This window comes from Stegostoma tigrinum, chromosome 3 (genome assembly GCF_030684315.1).
Source record: "Stegostoma tigrinum isolate sSteTig4 chromosome 3, sSteTig4.hap1, whole genome shotgun sequence".
In the NCBI taxonomy this organism is placed as follows: Eukaryota; Metazoa; Chordata; class Chondrichthyes; order Orectolobiformes; family Stegostomatidae; genus Stegostoma; species Stegostoma tigrinum.
The window spans coordinates 27,505,327-27,528,892 of NC_081356.1; the positions used below are offsets into that span (position 1 = coordinate 27,505,327).

Here is a 23,566-nt window from a genome sequence, read left to right on the forward strand (position 1 = left end):
GCCTGCATTTATTGCCAATCCCTAATTGCGTTTGACAGAGCTGCTAAACAGCACTCTGCTGCATTGTGTGTGGTGTAGGTATACCCACTGTGTTGCCTGGGAGGAAGTTCCTGAAGTTTGAGACAGCATCAATTCTATCTCATTCTTAAATCCACAGCCCAGTGTATCCCTGGAGTGGAATCACCTAACCAGTGATTTACTGAATCATAAATTCATAACATGCTCGGGGTAATGTCTGAGATAATGGGGACTGCAGATGCTGGAGAATTCCAAGATAATAAAATGTGAAGCTGGATGAACACAGCAGGCCAAGCAGCATCTCAGGAGCACAAAAGCTGACGTTTCGGGCCTAGACCCTTCTTACCACTGTCTTACCACTTTTCCTTCCACAATTTACTTTAATAACAATACATTTGATTGATATATCTTAGAATCTGTACAGTGTGGAAGCAAACCAATCAGCCCAACGGGTTCACATCAACCATCCAGACAGCATCCCACCCGGACCCACCCCTCCTACCCTATATTGCCTGTGGCTAATCCAACCAGACTGCACACTATGGGCCACTGGGGCATGGTCAACCCATCTAACCTACACATCATTGAACTATGGGAGGAAACCGGAGCACCCGGAGGAAACCCATGCAGACACAGGGAGAATGTGCAAACTCCACACAGACAGTTGTCCAAGAATGGAATTGAACCGAAATGCTGCTGCTATGAGGCATCAGTGCTAACCACTGAGCCACCCCACGTTGCTAAAATCTTCAGACTTTGTCAGTCACTTTGTTCAAGGTGTTTGGAGATGTGGACACGGAATGGTGAAGACTTTTAAATTTGTTATTTTCAGCTGTTTTTTACCTTCACACCCCTGAGTCAGGAGTGATCATTAAAAGTAGAGCACACAGGTACAAATTTGGTGAGTGAACAGTTTGCTGATGTGGAGGTAATGTGTTCCTTTTCTCTACTTTATCATCCTTCAGTATCTTGTCAGAATTTCAGTGCAGGAGAAGGAGCTGGTTGGTCAAAAGCTGGTTTCTGTATTTTAGTTATGATAGCCTGTAAGTTTAAGGTATGGCACAGTGTTCAGCTGACTGGAACATGTATTCTGTGGCACATGAGAGCCTGGACAAATACATTTGCAGGAAGAGTCAGTGTCTGATCAAGACTGGGTTTTGGTTTTGGGACATGACTGTTGGGTACAATCAATACGGTATTCCATGGCTGGCAGGTTTAGGGATGCTACTCGTTAAATAACAAAAATTCATGTGGAGTCACTTACAAAAGTGCCTAGTTTACTAACATCTCTGGTATTTGGATAGCTGGACTTGAGACACTGTATTTGCTGTTTGATAAAGAACGGGAGTGCTCTCTCTGGTGTCCTGGCTAATATTTCTCATTCAATCAGCATCATTATAAGCAGATTATCTGGTTATTGTTACATTGCTGTTTGTGGGATCTTGCTGTGTACACAACCTGTACTATTTCCTGTATCAAATCAATTGCGACACTTCAAAAAGTATTTCATTGGGTGTGAGGCACTTTGGGAGATTTAGAGGTCCCAGAAGGTGTGATTGAAATCCCAGTTCTTCCTTTATTACGTGTAACTGATTGGATCCCCATTTCCCCTTCTCCTATTACCTTAAGATTCCAGTTCCCTCAGCTCATTTTGCCAAGAGAACCTGCAGAACTTGCGAAATTTCACCTTACACCCAGTCAACCACTGACAAATGATTTTTTTTCTTTATTCATTCAAGGAATAAGGGCATGGCTGGCTAGGTCAACATTTATTGCCCATTACTAATTGCCCAGAGGGCAGTTAAGAGTCAACGACATTGCTGTGGGTCTGCAGTCTCATGTAGGCCAGACTAGGTAAGGATGGCAGTTTCCTTCCTTACGGACATTAGCGAGCCAAATGGGGTTTTCCAAGGAATTGACAATGGATTCAGGGTTATCATTAGCCTCTTAATTCCAGGTATTTGTTGAATTAAAATTCCACCATCTACCATGGTGGATTCAAACCCAGGTCCCCAGAAAATTATCCAGGTCTCTAGATTAACGGTCCAGTGATAATACCACTAGGCCTTCACCTCCCCGAGACAAGAGATTCTGCTGGTAAGGAAAATGTTTTTGGTTGCAGTGTGGCTGGTGGACAGTTGTGAGAGAGTGGGCGTGTATCCCAATGAATCTGTGGACAAGATTATTTTTGACCTCCTTTATTCTCCTATTGCTTTAACTGGCCATATATGACTGGTAGGGATGAAAGGGTTAAATTACACAGATGGCTGCACATTGTAAACAGTTATTCCCTCAAGGATAAAATATTGATGAGTGATCTAAATGGGTTTTTTAAACTGATTAAAAATTACGACACCATAGAGACAGCAAAGCCATTTCCTTTGGTGTCGGGGAGTCCAACAGAGCAAAACCTTTAAATTATTTAAATTAAAGCTAGTCATCCAGTCAAGAAATAGTTCTCCCCAAGAGTTGCTGAGCCCAGTGTTCACTGAACATTTCGAAACAGATATTATTTTTGTTAGCTGAAGAATATGAAGGATATGGAACACAGATAGGTAGATAGAGTTACAAATAGATAAAATTGAATGGTAGAACGGGTTGGAAAAGGTCTCCTGTTTCCATAAAAAGGCTTTTTCTCCCCACCCATGGAATGAGTCTAAATAAACATAGCAAAAGCTCTCATCTTTTTCAAATTAAAATGCATCAGGTGTCCCATTTGCTGAAAAGGACCCTTAATTTTGCTAGTAAAAACGACCTTTAGCTTGGAACATGCACAACTTTGGCTATCTTCAAGTAGGACAGTTTTCAGAATGGCAACAGACTAATCACTGGCATTAACTGTTCAGTGAGATTAACAGCCTCATTCTGGGGTCATTACTTCACTAAAGGGGATGAAAGTACATCCCTGTGTTTATATGTGCATGTCAGGTTGAGAGCAAAGATAAGTTTCAGCAATTTTCACCCAGCTGTTACACTGGCAGAAATTGCGACTGGCTCCTAAGAGTTGAAGGGTCACATACCTCTGACTCCCTCTTGGCTCATACTTCCCCAGGGCAGTGCTGAGTGGACATGACATGAGACAGCTGCATGGAATTGGCCATTGACGTGCCCCATCAGTGACAGATTTCAATCAAATCCTGCTGGTGATTGCAATCAATGACTGGTGCTCCTGCATAAAGCATGGAGAATTCACCCGACGCAACCATGGGAATTAATCTGCATCATAATACAAATCCTGAAATGCCTATTTTTCACTGGAGGTCAGCACTGCATCCTGTGAAGCAGAGGTACTGAAACCTGTGACAAAGCTGATCTTAAAGAATTGTGTTTCCTCTTGTGCCAGACTGGCTTCTCAATCTATTTGAAGCTTTAATGGTTGTATCATCCTGAATGCCACTAATGGCAACTTGCAGCATATTGCTACCTTTGCCAGTATATAGTTCAGAGTAAGAATTGTTTGAGGTGATTTATGGCCATCAATCTTCCTTTGCCTGTACTTAGTCAAGGGCCTGCCTAATGTTCTTAGTTAACGTAATAGTTTATTGCATGACAGCAATAAGTACAAGTACAAGTCAAGTATAATTACTGAAACTCTCAGGAGCTGTACAGAATACACCTGCTCCCTGCAAAAACTAGTGTAGAGCTAACTGCATCCACTCACCCTCACTGGTGTGACCAGCGGTTTAGAAGCTATGGTGATAAACTAGGGGTGGGATGGTAATGAAAAAATCAGATTCTCAATGTCAAGAAAGCTTTTCCCAATTTCCCCTCAGACCTTAGATGGTAACTTCAAAAGCTCATTCCTGAGTGGCAACTCCCTTATTTCCAATATACTTGCAACTCATTGAAGTCAAAACTCACAATTTTTACATCCCACTCCCAATTCTTCTGTCCTCCACTGAGAGGACAGTGTATCTTGTCCACAAATAAGACAGAGTCAGTACCTGGGGGGGTTGCAGTTTGCTGAATACCCGTCCCTGCCCATTATGCCACTGTGTCTTCTGCACAATGTCCCAACGTGGTCCATGGTCACCATCAGCCTCGAGCTTGCATCTGTGCTACACAGCATCAACAAACCACCAACCACACTGCATCATAACATCTGTCTATGAACCAGCTCAGCCAGCAATTCAGGCCTTCAGCACTTTATACTTTGGAGCTGACTTGCAGACTCCTGCCAAGTCACAGGGCACAAGGAGAGCCATGCGTCCACACAGAATGCTTTTGTGCTGATATTGCCGCATGGAGCACGTAGCTTACTTTCCTAGTGCTCTCTGACTTCAGTCCTGACTAACAGGCTGCCAGCTCACAAGTTTTTCACTGCTCAGTTACAGGCTGCCCAGTGGTTTAGGTTAGTTTCTAGCCCAGAGGAAAAGGCAGTCTGCTCGTGACACTGGGAAGCACTGACAAAAAAATGCTCCAGCCTGACAGAGAGTGGCTATGTCCCTTTGTTACATCAGCACAACAGAAAAGCGGCCAATAGCTCAGTTCCATTTTCCTGCCGCATCACACTCAACAAACATTCCACATGTGCTTTAAATGGCAATCTATGAACAGCTCAGGGGAACAGTCCTTAGTTGGATGAAGAAGGAATACAGTCAGTCAGGGATACTGTCACGCACAGTAAAGAAACTTGTCAAACTAAACAATGGCATGATTGGTGGAGTTAATTCTACAGATCAAATGCAAACAGCCTTGGGGCTACAGATACATCAGTGCTGTGGGGATATCAACCTGGAAAGTAGTCCAGTTTCTTTTTACCTTGTGAGGCTAAAGGAGAGATTGTGTATAATGGATGCAACAGCAGCTAGTGGGTCATGCATGAGTAGGAGAGAGGGTGAGGAGCCCCTTATGAGTGAGCAGGAAGCACAGAGAGTAGGTAGGACTAGCAGTCTGGGAGGATGTTGTGAGTGAGAGCCCTTAATAGGATATGATCATTAGGAACTTTTCCTCTGGTTAGAGGGATCAATGACCAGGGAGCATGGATTTAAGTTAAGGGGCAGGATTTGGATGGAAAAATGTTTTTCATCCAGTTGATGGTGTGAATATGAAACTCGTTTCCTGAAAGGATGGTAGAGGCAGAAACCCTCACATTTAAGAAGTATTTAGATGTGCACTAGTAATGCTGGCAGATTATGGGCCAACTGCTGGAAAATAGGATTAGAATAGTTAAGTGGTTGTTTTGACTGGTTCAGACCCAATGGTGCACACGATTCTGAGAGTTGAGTCCCTGGCCTTGGTGAGATGCCAGTGGAGTGGTAGCGTGAAGCTGTGTTCTGGTCCTTGACCATGAGATACTAGATACTTGATTGTGGCACTTAGCTTTAAAGGGCACAAATCATTGACCTTCTTACAGCAATGCAGAGTATCCCTTTTAACTTGGGACACGGCACTGACTTGCAGTGCAATTTCTATCCTGGTTGAAATGATCTTCTTTGGTGGCCAAAAGGGAAAAGAACTGCTGTTTCATACCCCAGCACCTCCAGATCTCTGTCCTGGAAATGGGCAGCTGGCTTCCCTTTGCTTTGAGACATTTCCGGGCCAAGCTGCACAGTTTGAGAGAGAGTTCTTGGCTTGCAGCAGCTAAAGTGATGTGCAGCTGGGCTTTACATATGGTACCAAAGGCTTGGAAGCCAGAAATTTACTGGTGGTGAGAAACTCCACTGTGCTTGGCAAATAATTCCCAGAGAAACACACCCAGTAGCTTAGCTCCATAATTAATGAGGTGAAATGTGGAAGATTGCCTCCACCGTGGCAGACTGACATACTCTTGCCACAGTCCGTTAACGGCAAATGGGAAAATTCAACCATGAGTGTGGTATCATCTGATTGGCTGGAGCTAATGCAACATCAACACTCAGCTCTTCCAGAACCATTACACTGTACAGTGACAACTTTGGAAAACATTTAAAAATTTGAGAAAATATAAACTGCTGACAGCTATGCCACCTGAACTGAAATTCATTTCTGAGAAATCCTCCTGTACGTTTCACGATTTGAGCCTGTGGGGTTTTTTTAACAGAAAATCTATTCTATCTGCTCTTCTAGTTAACTCCCAAATTTAGCTTCAGTTTTTGAGTGGCGGGAGTCCGGAAGAGAGTGCGAGGGCAGCCTGGGGAGGTAAGTTTTCGATTATAAAAGTTTTACCTTGCGTGACCGTGACCTTCAGTTTGTTGAGTGGAGGAGGAATCCCTAAGCGGGCGCAAGTGGTTGGCTGGGTAATGGTTATCTTTCACCCAATATATTTGGAAGTTAACCAATACCCAAGGCACCACCCTTCCACCTCCTCTAAGTGAGTAGACTGTCTCGGAGGCCATTCAAGCTAAAGACAGATTGTAGCTGTAGGGGATTCCATCATCAAGGGGATAGACAGTATCCTTTGCAAGCAGGATAGAGAATCCCGCATGGTGTGTTGCCTGCCTGGTGCCAGGGTGTGAGACATCTCTGACCAGCTTAAGAAGAGACTAGAGAGGGAGAGGGAGGATCCAGTAGTTGTGGTCTACGTAGGTACCAACAACATAGGCAGAACTAGGAAAAAAGACCTGTTTCGGGATTATGAAAAACAAGGATCAAAATTTAAAAAATGGATCTTCAAGGGACATAATCTCTGGATTGCTGCCTGAGCCACATGCAAATTGGCAGAGGGAAGCGAGGATCAAGGAAGTAAATACATGGCTAAAAGAGTGGCGTGGGAAAGAGGGTCTCCTTTTCATGGGGCACTGGCATCAGTTCTGGGACAGGAGAGATCTATACCACTGGGATGGACTCCACCTGAACAGGGCCAGATCCAGTGTTCTGGTGAAAAGGGTAAATAGGGTGGTCAATAGGACTTTAACTAGTAAGTAACTAGTAAGCAAGACATCTGGATACAAATTCTCCCTTTGGGAACACCCAGCATGGGTTCATGAAGGGTAGGTCATGTTTAACTAATTTGGTGGAATTCCTTGAGGACATTACTTGCATGGTGGACAATGGGGAGCCTGTGGATGTGGTGTATCTGGATTTCCAGAAGGCATTTGACAAGTTGCCACACCAAAGGCTGCGACATAAGATAAAGTTGCACGGTATCACAGGTAATGTATTAGCATGGATAGAGGATTGGTTGACTATTAGAAAGCAAAGAGTAGGGGTAAATAGGTGTTATTCTGGTTGATGGTCAGTGGCTAGCGGTGTGCCTCAGGGATCAGTGTTGGGACCGCAATTGTTTACAATTTACACCAATGATTTGGTGTTGGAGACGAAGTGTGGTGTGTCAAAATTTGCAGAGGACACTAAGTTGAGTGGTAGAGCAAAGTGCGCAGAAGACTCTGAAAGTCTGCAGAGGGATAGAGATAGTGTAAGTGAGTGGGCAAAGGTCTGGCAGATGGAGTACAATGTTGTTAAGTGTGAGGTCATCCATCTTGCTAGGAATAACAGAAAAATGGACTATGTTTTAAATGGTAAAAAATTGTAGCACACTGCTGTGCAGAGGGACATGGGTGTCCTTGAGCGTGAATTGCTGAAGGTGGGATTGCAGGTGCAGGAGGTAATTAAAAAAGGCAAATGGAATTTTGTCTGCCATTGCTAGAGGGATGGAGTTTAAAAACAGGGAGGCTATGCTGCAGTTGTATACGGTCCTGGTGAGCCACACTTGGAGTACTGTGTGCAGTTTTGGTCTCCTTACTTGAGAAGAGATATACTAACACTGGAGGGGATGCAGAGGAGATTCACTCGGTTGATTCCAGAGTTGAGAGGGCTAGATTATGAGGAGAAACTGAATAGGCTGGGATTATACTCATTGGACTTCAGAAGAATGAGGGGAGATGTTATAGAAACATATAAGATTCTGAAAGGAATAGATAAGGTGGAGGCAGGGAGGTTGTTTCCGCTAGCAGGTGAAACTAGGACTAAAGGGCATTGCCTCAAAATAAAGGGAAGCAGGTGTTGGACTGAGGTCAGGAGGAACTTCTTCACCCAAAGGGTTGTGAATCAGTGGAATTCCCTGCCTAGTGAAGTGGTCGAAGCTACCTCGCTGAATGTGTTTAAGGCAAGGCCAGATAAATTTTTTAATGGTAAAGGAATTAAGGGTTATGGTGAGTGGGCGGGTAAGTGGAGCTGAGTCTCAAAAATATTCGCCATGATCTTATTAAATGGCAGGACAGGCTCGAGGGGCCGGATGGCCTACTGCTGCTCCTAGTTCGTATGTTCTTATTTTGTTCTTATTCCCCACATTCATTCTTTTTTACGTCTTTAACATAATTCTTTCATGAATTTGGCCTGAGGACTTGCACAGCATTTCTAGTGAAAGTATTGCTGGAAGGTCACAGTGATACTGGAAACCAGAAAATGGCCACTATGGATGTTTGACGGTATAAACCAACAGAACTGATCTATGTCAGTCTGACATCCAGATACTGGTAACCTGCTTGAACCCTGCAACCAATGTCTGGCTATTCCATGCATGTGGATTTCGATGTCAGCTCATTGGGTTCGACCTGCAGAAACTGCTTTGACAGACTTTGGATGCTTGTGCAGCAGACAAAGTAATTAGAGGGGTTGTTGTTTGAAACACGCTGCAATCTCCGTCCTCCTCTGATTCTAGCCTCTCATCTGCACCATTTCTGTCATCCCACCATCAGCAGCCATGCTTTCAGCTGTCTTGACACACAAGATCCAGAGTTCCTCTGCTATCTCTTTCTGCCTCCACTTTCATCCATTAGCCCAACTCTTTCACTAAGTGATTAGTTACCTTTTCTAATATTTCCTTAGGTGACATGCCATCAGGTTTTATTCAATTGCACACATTTGACAGGCCTACAGAATCTTTTATATCAACTTAGGCAGAAGACAGTGTCTCAGCTGAACATGTGATCTGAAAGACAGACCTCTGACAGTGCAACATTCCCTCAGGACTGGCTTAGGTTTATCCATAAGCCTATCAGACTTGGCAGGTTAGTGTTAATTTGGTGTTCAAGTTGCTTGATTGGAACTTCAACCCAAGACCTTCATTACATAGTGTCGTACATGGGTTAATAGCTATTAGGGCCTAGGCCGAAACATCAGCTTTCCTGCTCCTCTGATGCTACTTGGCCTGCTGTGTTCGTCCAGCTCTACACCGCGTTATCTCAGATTCTCCAGCATCTACAGTTTCTACTTTCTCTGCTCCATTAGTGTTGATTTAAAGGTTCGTTTACAGGATATCAGCTTCACTGCATGGGTTAGCATTATTGCATATCCTTAATTACCCCCAATTAAGTGGTGGGCTGCATTCTTGAACCACTGCAGGGGCGGCATGGTGGCTCAGTGGTTAGCACTGCTGCCTCAAAGCGCCAGGGACCCATGTTTAATTCCAGCCTTGGGCAACTGGCTGTATGGTGTTTGCACATTCTCTCCATGTCCGCATGGGTTTCTGCCAGTTGCTCCTGTTTCCTCCCATTGTCTAAAGATGTGCATGTTTGGTGGACTGGCAATGTTAAATTAGCCATGGTGTTCAGAGATGTGTAGGTTAGGTGCAGTAGCCATGGAACATGCAGGGTTGGCGGATGGGATGATCTTCAGAGCATCGGTGTTGACTTGTTGGGCCAAATGTCCACACTATGGGGATTCTATGAATCCATGTGATATAATGCACCCACAATACTATTAGGAAGATCATTTCACGAGCACAACACATATCTGCAGTAGGTGGGACTTGAACCTGGACCTTCTGGCCTAGAGGTATGGGAACTACCACTGCATCAGAAGAGTCCTGTAATGGGGATGTTCGTAAACTTCAAGTGTGTTTAAGTACAAAAGCAGCTGAAAAGGGAATCCTGCTTGTAAAACTGACAACAGCAGCTTTACTAAAGAAATAAATTATTGTGCAAGTAACTGCCTAGAAGCTTTGAGTGAGCTGTGACCTGGAAACGCGTTAGCTATTGAATAAGGCCTGACACAATTTAACAGTCAGGCAAAAGTAGTGTACCTAGAGTTGGTTGAGAAGTAGTTTTAATGTTGTCAATTGTCCTTTTGATCACATATCATTCATTGCACCATCTTCTATAGATTAGAATATAAAGCACTGAATCAGGCCACTTGGCCCAACTACTCCATTCTAGTCTTTATATTCTGTGCAAGTCCCCTCTTGTTCCCTCCGTCTCACCTCAGTCTTTCAGTGTTTTTGTGCTAGTTTGGCAAATACAATTGATACAACAAGCAGGAAAGATCAAGAATTCATCCACAAAATGTTTATTCATCATTTGTCCATCAGTGAACAACAATATCAATTTGTAAAATGCTAGTGTGGTATAATCTTCCTGTCAGTGATGTCTTGCATGAAATTAATTTCAGTTTTGATTGAGGCTGGAGTGGACAGTACATTCAAAACATAAAGTTACTCTATAATTAATAACAAATTGCTAATTTAGTTCAGATGACTAATGTGGGAAAAAGTCGCAGTGTTACAGGAGTGTGAAATACTTGATGAAGGCAGGATTAAGGCAAAGTTGCGTTTAGCTTTATTATGCCTGACTTTCAAGTGCTTTCTTCTGATACTGAACATCTGAAATGGAAAAGTGTTCCACTACGTAACCATAACATCCATTAATAAAAGCAGAAAATGCTAGAAACATTCATCCAGTTGGCACCATCTGTGGAGAGAGAAAGAGAGTTAGCATTTCAGGTTGATGATCTTTCATTAGAACTGGCAAAGTTAGAGGTATAATAGGTTTTAAGCAAGTACAGAAGCAGGGAAAAGGGGAAGGGCCTGTTAGGGGGTGAAAGGCAGAGAAGGCAAGTGACAAAAAAGGAATGTGTGGTGCAAAAGGCGATGACAATAGGACATGTGTTGAAACGAAAGATGGGTTGAAAGGAGTTAAAAATTACTACAGCAATGTCATTGCCAGTAACTGCTGTCTAGAAAGTGGAGTCAGATTTTATGATGAGAAATTGTTGCACTCAACTTTGAACTTGAAAACCTGTAAAGTGTTGAAGTGAAACATGAGTAGCTGTGCCATGTGTGTGTGTGTGTGTTTTATAAAGGAAATTTTAACCCTGGTCTACATTATAAATTGGGATGGATACACAAAAGGTTCATCAGAGAGGTTACCTTTAATTAGTGTCTTAATGAAGGAGCGTAACTAGAGATCTGGAGAAGTTTAGAGATGGAATTCCAAAGCTGAGGACTCTAGCACCTGAAGGTACAGCTGCCAGTGCTGTTATGTTTAAAATGTTCAAGAGGTCAGAATTAGAGGAGAATTAAACTCAAGAAAGAGTCATAACCAATCACTTCAGTACATCCCAGGGTGGCTAGTTTAGAGAAAGAGTAACAGAGATCATTGACCTTCTCTGTTATACTGACAGAGGTCAGGAGAGTGGAGCTGAGAGAGAAATTTAAAAATCGACTTCCAGTAAATATTGATCTTTTATAACCTTCCACGTATTGTTGTTTTATTGTTACTTCAATATACTGCTCACTGATACTAAGTTTGCTAAATTGAGAGGATGAGGAGTGAATGGTTTCAACTCAGTGAGGAGGACCTCACAGTGTGAAAATAACATAACTTTGTAACTATTACAAACTGCTACTGAAATCCACCACTGCAAACTCTGGCAAAAATCAATTATCCTCGTAACCCAATCTTTCAAAGCTTTCCCCCTTGTTCCACTTCCTTCTGTCCAGAGGTGAGACCAACACAGTGCTACAAGTTCGATTCTTTCATACCTTGTATTTACCCTGAGATCTCATTTGCTGGTCAAGAGTGAGGGAGGTCATTCGAGAAACACAGAAACTGGGAACAAGAGTAGACCAATTTGTCCCTCCTGCTTGTTTCACCATTCAATATGATAAAGGCTGATTCTCTATATTCCCACTTGTACCCCTATTCCCCTTGAAGCTTTCAAAAAGTAAAATAAAAATTTGTGAATACTTTCAGTGACTTAGACTCCACAGCCTTTTGTGGAAGAGAATTCCACAGATTTCCACTAGTCTTTTGAATGAAGACATTTTTCCTCCATCCTAAAATGCCTACCCCATATCTTGACTCTTTGATGTCCTGGTTGTAGACTGCCCATCCAAGGAAAGCATCTGGACTATTCAGCCTAGTTGGGATTTTATAAATTTCAATCAGGTCCCCTCACGTCTTTCCAAACTGTAGAGAATACAGCCCCAGTCAAGCTAATCTTTCCTCATAAGACAGTGGTGCCACCTCCAGTATCAGCCTCGTGAACCTCTGCTGCACTTGGAAGAAAACAGCAATTCTACATTTGTGGTCTTACTGAGATGTTGTGTAGTTATTTCCATGAATGTTCAAAATGAAGACTTTGAAGAATTTTCTGTGTGGAGCATAAATTCTCGATGGTGCCATTTTTAAGTGTTGGAGAAGAAGGGATAGTCTTCCCACATTATTGTCACAGTTTACGAAGATCGAGTACCCAATTAATGAGTTGCAAGAGGAGGTTACTTCCATGCTGCTAATGTTAATCAGCTCTTCTTTGCTCCCCACCACTTTAGTTGAAATTGTGGACACAGTAGAGGTGTACCTCAACATGCTGAGAACCATCTTTGACTTCACTGCCATAAAGGGATTACTAACTGGACCGAACCAACTGAAAATAAGGATTGATGCTATGCATGGAGGCAAGTATATTTCTAATGGATCGACTAATATTTCATATTTTGCTTTTTTGTTGTTGTTGCTCCTAACAGTTGTATAGGTGAAAGCTAATATAAGTAATCTATAACTAAGAAATAACATTATTCAAAGATTTCTGAAAATGACAGAGTGGAATTGATCTCCGGTGTTTCCCCTGATTACAATGGAAGTGAATGTCAAGTTTTGTGTTTAACAGGGCCGTCAAACTGATGTCACCCACTTGGCTCCCATCATGCAAATTGAGGCTAGCATCTCTACCTTGACATTTCAGTCTCATCATCATCAGTCATGGGGGCCCCACTCCAGGTGTTGTGATGTTAAAGACTCAGAATGTGCTGAGTGGATTTACTGGAAAGGTATTGGTGATATTGTAGAGTGCAGAAAGTGGCATTGTTCTTCCTAGGCCAAAAAATGTGAAGAGAAGATTTGATAGAGGTAGTCAAAATCCTGAAATGTTTAGCTAGAGTGAACTGTTCCTCTAGCTGAAGGATCGATAGTTAGAGGACACAGATTTTAGGTGGTCACAAGAAAAAAAAGGTAATATGAGGCAAAGCGTACTTATACTGAAGGTTTGAATCTCAAATGCATTATCCACAGTGCGGTAAACAGATTCAACTGTAGCTTTCAAAGTGGAAATTGATGAATACTTGAAGGAGAATTAACCACAGGGCTGTGAGAGACAAGCAGGGTGGGGTGGGGGATGGGGTGAACTGGATTGCTCTTCAAAACAGCCAGCACAGACTTAATTGGCTAAATAGCCTCCTTTTATACTGCATTATTCAATGATTCTTTAAAGTAGTAGTTCAGTCACTGATGATATCAAATGATCATCATCCTGAAAGATGTTACTTTTAAGAAGAGATTTTAGTTAAATGGCTCTTGTCACCGACACAATGGAATGAATTCATTCCGCCCATCATCATCAGCGGTGCTGATGAGGGGCATTCAGATGTCATAGTAAGATGGGTAAAATGTACATGTGACAAAGAGATTCTTCTCATCCTCCTTATTGTCCTAGGCCCAACCATCTTCAGTTGCTTCATCAATGACCTTGCTTCCACGCCTAGGTCAGAAATGGGGATGTTTGTTGATGATTGCACATTGTTCAGCGCCATTCATTTCTCCTCAGATACGGAAGCAGTGTAACCCATATGCAGCAAGACCTGACAACATTCAGGCTCGAGCTGATAAATGGCGAGTAACATTTATGTCACACCAGGGGCAAGTAATTACCATTTCCAACAAGAGAGAATCTAACCATCTCCTCCTGATGTTCAATGATATTACAATCACTGAGTCTTCCATTAACACCATCCTGAAGGGTAACATTAACAATAAACTGAACTTGACCTGCAACATTAATATTTTAGCCACAAGACCAGGTCAGAGGCTTGCAATTCTGCAGTGGGTAGCTCATCTCCTGTTTCAGCACCTGCAAAGGCACAATTCAGAAGTGTGATGGTACAACTTCATCAACACTCAAGAATATGGACATCATCCAGGACAAAGCAGTTTGTTTAATTGGGACCCACCATAATCCTTAAATTTTCATTCCATCTCCCATCAATACAGAGTGGCAATGGTGTGCTCTATCTATAAGGTGCACTGTAGTATCTCACTAAGTCTCTTATGATAGAACATTCCAAGCTCCCAATCTCTATTACTATGAAGGACAAAGTCAGCAGGCCCATGGAAGGATCAAAAAATTTGAGTTTTCCTTTAAGTCACATAGCATCCTGACTTGGAACTATTATTACCAATCCCTCACTACCACTGGCTCAAAGTTCTGGAATTTCCTCACGAACAATTGTGGGTATTCCTTCAGGGTAATTTGGCATAGGAAATAAATTGGCCTAACTAATCCCATGCAAGTGTAAAACAATGAGTTTATGCAGTTCTTATGCACAGGCAAATCTAGATTTCACAATCTCAAATGGTTTCTTACTTCCACTAAAAGTATCCTGGGATCTAATCTAAAGAGGTACCTTAAGTCTCAAAGACAATTCGCTGGCTATCCATTTAAATGTCCAGCTGTTTCTGAGAGCTCTGGAAGTGCAATTAGCGGGCTGCCCTTAATTTCACCCCCATTAATTTGGAAATACCAGCTTTGGGGAGGGGCTTGAGAGTCCTGATACCTTCTGGCATTTTCACCATGTTGGAGGGGATCTCTGTCATTAGAATTTGGGCCTTTCTCTTTATATGCTTGATTATAATTCTGTTCTGAACTGTGACAAGGATAATCAAGGCCAGTAAAAGACTTTCTACAGGATTATGAAGAATAATTAGGAAGATTTTGTAGGCGAAAACCTGAATTATTGGTATGCAAATGGTGCTCCATACTCGTAAAACAAAGCTTTTGGGTACTAACATTTTTGTAAAGATTGTCATTAGCTCGAGAATTTAGGTTCTTAATCAGAACACAAACATATCTATGAAACACATAAAATTCTGAGATGACTTGGTGAATGTTAGGAGACTGCTTCTCCTGAATGGAGACCAGAAATAGGGGATCATCATGGTATCTTCATAGGTTAAGGGATTGGCCATTTAGTACTGAGATGGGGAGAACTTTTGTCATGCAAAGGATTATGAATCTTTGGAATTCCCTACCTCAGAGAGTAGTGGAAGAGTACATTCAGGGTTGACAGCAGTGGGTTTTGGGCTCTAAGAGTCAATGAGCATGGATCTCAGAGGGGAAGGTAGAACTGCTGTAAAAAAATAAGCCATGATTTTATTGAACTGCCAAGCAACCTTGACAGACTATGGGGAGTTCTCTAATTCTTGCTTCTTACGTTAATCAAAGCATTTGCTGGACAATGATTGTTTATGATGTTTTTTTATTCTTCCAGTTATGGGCCCCTATGTGAGGCGGATACTCTGTGATGAGCTTGGAGCTCCTGCAAACTCTGCTGTTAATTGTGTCCCACTGGAGGATTTTGGTGGACAGCATCCAGACCCAAATCTCACATATGCCACATCTCTACTCGAAGCCATGAAAGGAGGAGAATATGGGTTTGGTGCAGCTTTTGATGGAGATGGGGTATATGTTATCTCAATTTATTCTTGTTCTTGCAGAAAGAGTGTTTCATTAATTAAAACTTTTCTGAGTTAATGCTTTTGCCTGAGATATTTTCTGACTCATAAGGAAGCTCCCACCAGTACTCAATATTATTATGCTCGAGGGTTCTGCCTGCATTGCCTAACATCTAACTGACCCACAGCATGAAACAGGGACGTAGCTGTAGGATTCTCAATGATTTGTCTGCCTTGTGCATATGTCTTAAATGCATGTTGTTTCAATCTTCTGAAAACTGACCAAGACAATTACATCATTAAAATTTATGCATCAGTATAATTAAGCAGTTTAATTTCACAGTTGGCTACTGAATCTACAAAGTAGCTACTACTGTTTGATGTGCTGAACATAACAGTACAGCCTCTCTTTGTATAACAATACAAAATGATAAATTTGCTACACCTCCCCATATCAGTCCGTAGTCCTGGTTGATTGTAACTTCTGACTGCTTTCCTGCATGCTAACCTTTGCTAACCCTGACTGTGCCCATTTCTATCTTCCCTTTTTCAAATGGAGGAGAATGCTTATCTGAGGAAAACTACTAAGCATTCATGGTCACGGAGGTCCTAATGCAATGACGTGTGAAATGTATATTTATTACAAGTTGGGCTCACAGAGTGCTTGTTACCAACAGCTTATGGGAACAGTTGTAACAGTCTAAGTCTAAATTATAGGCTTTTGCCTGCCATTCAACTCCATTACTTTTCTTCTAAACTTGAGAGAATGCACTTAACACATCCCTTAAAACCAATGTCTTTTTTCCCAAATAATTTCTGTGGTGCCATAACTGAGAATGTAGAGAATTGTGAGAAGGAGGGGGAGTTCGTTGTATGATATAGTATTTCCACATTTTCAAAGAAACAGTAAAACAGTCATTTAATCACTTTAAACCACTTAAACAATCATATTTCTTAGCTTGCAGTTACCTTTCTTAATTGGAACTTCAAAATACTAGCTATCATATTGTTTAAAAGAATTAATTCGCAAACAATCTGCAATATAGTGTTTATCTCTCAAAATAGACGTAAAAATCAAACCTTTCATCTCAGGTCTTCCTCTTTAAGTTAGTTAACCATCTCCTTTTCCCAAAATGCAAGCAAGATAATGAATATTGGTGAGCTGGGAGGGTTTTAACGAAATCATTTCCCTGGAAGAGATTGGTACGGGATTGAAAAGCCAAATGACTGAACTAAAAACCAAGATAAATCACAGAAATTAAAAGAGATCACTCTCTTCTTAACAGGACCGTAACATGATTCTTGGCAGGAATGGGTTCTTCGTCAATCCTTCAGACTCCGTTGCTGTGATTGCAGCACATATCAGCTGCATTCCTTACTTCCAGAAGACAGGGATTCGAGGATTCGCAAGGAGCATGCCCACCAGTACAGCGCTGGACAGGTGAGGAGCAAAGAATGACTCACTTGAAACCCTGATGAATAATTAAACCTTAAATTATCTTCAGGCAGCATTTATTAGCTAAAGAAAAGCTTGAATTTCTATAACAACTGCAATGATCTCAGGACGTACCAAAGTGCTTTACAATGATCTTGAATTGAAAGATATGGGATTCAAATGGGTGGGTGTAAGAAATATTAAGAGGAAGAAGAAACTGATGGGAGTAGTCTACAGGTGCCTAACAGTATAGCTAAACTGTAGGATAGAGAATAAATCAGTAGCTAATTGGAAAATAAGGTAGTGTCATAGTGGGAATGTCACAGCACTGATAATCCAGAGGTGCCTGACTAATGCTTTGGGGATACAGGTTCAAATCCCACCATGTCAACTCATGGAATTTGAATTCCAGTTAATAAATGTGAAATTTAAAAAATGGCCTCAGTAATGATAACTTGGACAATTGCTATCTTTGTAGTGTGATTTGGAAAAGTTAAGTGAGTGGACAGATGCAGCAATAATGCTAGTAGGTGTAAGATGTTCACGTGGAGATGTTTGAATGTCTTGTACTACGGCGATTGGTCGAGCGGATCATCCGAGGGGAGTGCTCGCTGACAGAGGCAAGGAAAATATTGGATGAACATGCCGATGAGAACATGCAGGCGAAATGGGTACCATCTAAAGTTCGGGTAACAGCAGGAAGTAAGCAACGACTTAATGCTAAGCAGCGACGACGGAAGGAGTATGCTCACGTCCAAGCTCACTGGGTAAAACGGAGGGGAGATATTGTTAAGACCATCCTCCGTGGGGAGTGGCGGGACATGGTCGCTGCCGATAAGGGTTGGCCCGAAGATACATTACAATATTGGGAGGGTCTCTTGTCACACGAGCCGAAAAAGGATGACAGACCGATTCGGAAAATCCTGGAAGAACGATGGGATTTAGTCGCTCCATGTGAAGGAGAGGATGTGAGGAAAGCCATAACGGCTTCTAAGGGTACAGCACCAGGTGTTGATAGGATATCAGCCGAGCAGATGGCAGCAGCAGACGTGAATGTGTGGGCTGCATATTTTAATATCATTATGGCTCTGGAATATGTCCCGAAGAGGCTTCGTGTATCCCGAATAACATTGGTCCCGAAGTCAGAGGGAAAAATCGATCATCCCTCAAATTTGAGACCGATAAATGTGATGTCGGTGGTGCTCCGGGTGCTTCATAAGATCTTGGCTGAGAGGTGGATGAACTGTCTGAATTTGCCATCGTTTCAATTCGGCTTTTTAAGAACGGACGGAACATTTGAAGCTACACAATTGGTAATGGCTGTATTACGTGAGGCTCGGGCAAGATTTGACAACTTGTGCTTTCGTCGATCTTTTGAAAGCATTTGATCTGGTCGCCCATGATACGATTTTCAGATCGGCGGCGGGATTCGGGGCACCTCCCCCACTGGTGACTTTATTGAAGAGTGGCTATGAGGGTGCAGAAGCCCTATTAGGTAGCTCTACGATTAGAGCTGCTAGAGGGGTGAGGCAAGGAGATCCGTTATCTCCGTTGCTATTTATTATGGCAATGGATGAGGTGATTGAATTAGCCGACCGCAGTATAGGATATCAATTTGCGGGGAGAAAAAGTGGATGTGGTTGCCTATGCGGATGATCTGATGGTGATGGCTGAGAATGAACAGCGTTTGCGGAAGAAACTATCCAAGCTATCGACATCTTTGGATATGGCCGGAATGACGATTAATCTGGAAAAATCGAGAACTCTCTCAATCGTTGGTTCTAAGAAGAACAAGAAGGTAGCCGTTAGAGGGATGAATATCAGGGTACAGGGTATGGAGATTCCAGCGATGGGTCCAACTGACCAGATCAAATATCTTGGAATCCAGTTAAACTGGAAGGGATGAGCGCCAATACCGCATAAGATGATCCTTAGTGATATGCTCCAGGAGGTTACACGGGCCCCCTTGAAACCACAACAACGGGTGGAAATTGTCCGTTCTTATTTAATACCGAAGATGAAATATACCCTAACATTGGGTGAGGCCCATCGAAATACCTTGAAGGCTTTAGATCGGCAGATCAGACAGTCAATCAGGACCTGGCTTCGTCTCCCGAAAGATGCCCCCATTGGATTTATACATTCTACCTTAAGAGATGGTGGGCTCGGGATTCCTTCTCTTTCAGCTATAATCCCGATTGAGAAGGGGAGGCGACTGGAACGTCTCTTGGCCAAGGATATACCCTGGATCCGGGCGTTGGTGACACTGGGATCTTTCCAATCAGTATGTAGAGAAATGACTAAACCTGGTAGGGTTGGAGGAGTGGAGGTTTCTACAGTGGAAGAAGTTAAGGAAGAATGGAAGAGACGTCTGGTGTCCCACGCGGATTGTAAGATACTACAGGGCATGAGGGTAGATCAGGTGTCGTATAGATGGCTACTGAATAATGAGAGAATGTTCCCGAGACTCTTTATAAGAGCTACCCAATTAAGAACAGGGTCGCTTTCGACGAAAGTCCGAAGATCTCGAGGAGCTCGTGGTCAGGGTGACTGTAAATGTCGGGGGAACTGTGGCAGTCCAGAAACTCTCCATCATATATTGCAGAGCTGTGAGATCACACATGATGCGCGCTGTGCACGACATAATCGTGTAGTGAAACAACTAGTGCGACAGATGCGACAGTTAAAGGAGGTTGAGGTGATGGTTGAGCCGCGAATACCATTGAGAGTCTCGTTCTGCAAACCAGATATCATTATGATTGAGGGTGAGACTGCCTATATCTGTGATGTCGCGGTGCCACTGGAATCACGATTGGAGGAAACATGGAAGATGAAGATTGAGAAGTACGGTAGTGATGAAGTGGTAGCTGCAACACTCAGGTATTTGACAGCGACTGGCCACAGTATCTCGACGATAAAGCAAACTCCGGTGATAATATCATGCCGTGGTCTCATCTATGATAAAAGTGCAAATATCCTCCAGAGGTTAGGTGTCTCCAGAATATCGATGGGTGACCTGATCACAATAACAATGGCGGGAAGTCTCAAATGTTATGATATGTATATGCGCGGTGCATGTGGTTGAAATGATGTTCAATAAAAGCCCCGAATCGATCTGTGCCCTTCTATTTCGCAGATAACATTAATGATGAGCTAATCGCCTGATTTCGCGTTCCTCGGCGACAATAGCACCCCGGTGCAGTTTTTAGGGATTGGGTCGCGCAATTGTGCGTCCCGACCAAATATATGTTATAGCAAACAGAGGAAGGCAGATTATTGTTTAAATGGTAGTAAACTGAGAGAGGGGAATGTTCAACGAGACCTGGTTGTCCTTGTACTCCAATCGCTGAAAGAAGGCAAACTACATGTTGGCTTACATAGTGAGATTTGGGTACAGGATCAAGGATATCTTGCTGCAATTGTACAGGGTATTGGTGAGGTCATACGTGGAGTATTATGTGCAGTTTTGGTCTCCTTATTCAAAGAAGGATGCTCTTGCTTTACAGGGAGTGCAACAAAATTGACTTTTGGCAGTGTAGGACTGACATATGAGGAGTGATTGAGTCAGTTATGGATTTGACTGGAGTTCAGAAGAAATGGGGGAGATCTCACAAAAATCTATAAAATTTTGAGAGGACTAAACAGATTAGGTGGAACAAGAATGTTCCTGATGGGGTGCCAGTCCACAACAGTCCAGTTTAAGGATGAGTAACCTTTTAGGACTGATATGCGGAGAAATATCATGCAGAGTGTTAAGCCTATGGAATTCAATACCACAGAAAGTGGTTGAGGCCAAAATATTGTGTGCTTTCAGGAAGAAGGTACTAATAGCTCTTGAGGCTAAAGGGATCAAAGAGTATAGGGGAAGGGCAAGATTATGGTTTGAGATCAATGGTTGGCCATGATCATATTGAATAGTGGAGCAGCCTTGAGGAGTCAAATGGCCTATTTCATCTGAATGAATGAATGAATGATGACTGAATGATTTTATTGTCCAATATATCGAGGAAGATACAGTGAAAAGTATTTTGCTCCTAGCTCCTATCTTGTATACATTTCTGTGTGTCTATGGCATATAAAAAAGGCAGTATATTAACCATGGATGAAGTTAATCTTCACTTAAGCTGGGAAAAATAAAACTGGCAGAGGTAGCCATTAGGAAGAATTTTATAGTGTATAATTGGAACAGTTTCCTAGAGCAATATGTTGTAGTTCCAACCAGGGATCATGCAATTTAGGATGGACGCAAGTGTAATGACGCAGGTTTAATTGTTATGGAGGCAGAATAGCTGAATCCCTCTGACAATTAAATTAAAACACAAGATCCAATCTGTTATGATGGGAGTAGGGGGCTCCCGTCTAATAATAACCACAGAACACCCAGAGAAGCTTGCGTTTCTCCTTATCATCTGCTTAAAGAGTGGTTAAAAGAAAGAAAAGCCCTGTCCCCCACTTTACAAGTAACAAGAAACAATTTATTTATTTAACCTAACAATGAACAAATTAACAGAGTTACTAACAAACGACAATTCCCCCCTTTGACTACTAACTATTTCTTAACTGGTCTAAATTCTAATGCTATTCAAATAAACACAAGTTCCACTTAATAAACCAAATGAATAAGAAAACAATGAATTATAACTTAATGTCTCCAAATTCGCACAGACTATATTCTGGAATATTCTGTCTTCTCCAGTCTTTTCACAAATGCCTTTCCTTTTTAATAATTCTGCTATCAGGGATATTTTATCTCTATAATTTCTTCAGCAAGGACTTTGAGCTAAAATACCGTGGGATCTTTGATTAATTAGATGGGCTTCCTCTGAGAGCTGAATGGCGCTAACTCTGGCACGTGGCTCCTGGCTCTCCCTGATTTTCCAAATGCCCTTGCCTTATGAAAGTGTAATGAAATAATCAAATTCTTATAATATGGTAGGTTTCAGGTTGTCAACACCATCAGATTTAAATTCAATTGGCTTTCTGTATTTAGCAGCTTGGCTAAATAAATTGGCCAAATTCAAACTTGTTATCTTGGGGAAAAATGGTGCTTGGTTGTTCTATACAAAATATTCCCATTTGGGCACTCCCTGTACACCTGCATTTATAAACCTCCAAGCACAATCAAAGCATACACTCTTAAAGGGACCATGGCATTCTTTTCCCCACGATTATTTAATCAACAAATTCTAACTTCCTGCCTTCCAATTCATGAATACTCCACCCAGTTTTGTAACAAATAAACAAGTTTAAAACAAGTGGGCTGTTATGATGGCATGCTGGTCAGCACTGCTCCCTCACAGCACCAGGGACCTACATTCAGTTTCCAGCCTTGGGTGAAACTCTGCCTGGAGTTTGCAAATTCTCCCTGTGCCTACATGGGTTTACGTTGGATGCTTCAGATTCCTCCCACAGTCCAAAGGTGAAATAATTAGGTGGATTGGCCATGCTAAATTTTCCACAGTATCCAGGGATGTGCAGGCTAGGTAGGTTAGCCATGGCAAATATGGGGATAAGGAATAGGATAGGAATCTAGGCCTGGGTATGATGCTTTTTGAAGGTCTCCACAGACTTGACAGGCTAAATGGCCTCTTTCCACATTACAGGGATTCCATGATCTCAGAATAAAAGATGCTATAGAAAACTGTGACCATAATATGAGAGAATTTAGCATTCAGTTTGACAGTGAGAAACCTGGACTGGAAACAACTGTGCTAAACTTAAAAAGAAGGAAAACAAAGGAATGAGAACTGACATAGTAACAAATGTAAAAACCAAAATGACCTATTATCTCAACTCTGTCTTTTATTAGTCAACCAGTTCACTACCCATGTTAATATAGAATTCCCAACACCATGGCCTCTTACTAAATGGCATATGTACAGTGTGTTATCAATGATTGATGGACTCTGTTCAAGTTATATCTTTCTTTTCTTGCCTTATTCTTAAATTATTCAAAATGGTCCTGTATCATGGTGACAAATGAAAGCTTTTCACTATATTTTATTGCATCCTTACTGTAAAATACATGTGCCAGTAAAATCAAAATAAAAATAAAATAAAATTATCGAACATCATTTAGAAATCCAAATACATTATATTTACTGGTTTTCCCTTTATCTATTCTGCTGTTGCCTCCTCAAAGGATTTTTACTGTCATTTTTAGATTACTTGCTTGTTTGCCCTGTAAGATTTTTTTCACTTTGTTTTGGATTATCATTTGTTGGTTTTTAAAATATTTACAATCCTCTATCTTAACATAAATCTTTTTTCACATTATATTCATATATTGCTTAACCTCGAATGGTTTCTCCCCTTCCCAGAATCCTTCTTCCTCACTGGGATGTTCACCATTGTTCATCTTTCTGGTAAATTCCTTTCTCAGGGCATTCTGGGCAAAGCTACTCTCAGAATAAAGGCCACCCATTTGATACAGAGATGAGAAGGAATTTCTTTTCTCGGAGGGTAAAGA

The 23,566-nt window shown here is 41.9% G+C and overlaps 1 protein-coding gene across 1 annotated transcript in view; it reads left to right on the top strand.

Moving 5' to 3' along the window:
* pgm5 (phosphoglucomutase 5) overlaps positions 1–23,566 on the top strand; it is a 294,643-nt gene that overhangs the window by 175,691 nt on the left and 95,386 nt on the right. Inside the window, exons 4-6 of the mRNA XM_048527372.2 lie at positions 12,488–12,613; positions 15,479–15,669; positions 16,949–17,103. Of these exons, the coding sequence (XP_048383329.1) occupies positions 12,488–12,613; positions 15,479–15,669; positions 16,949–17,103 (472 nt within the window). The remainder of the gene's footprint in view (positions 1–12,487; positions 12,614–15,478; positions 15,670–16,948; positions 17,104–23,566) is intronic.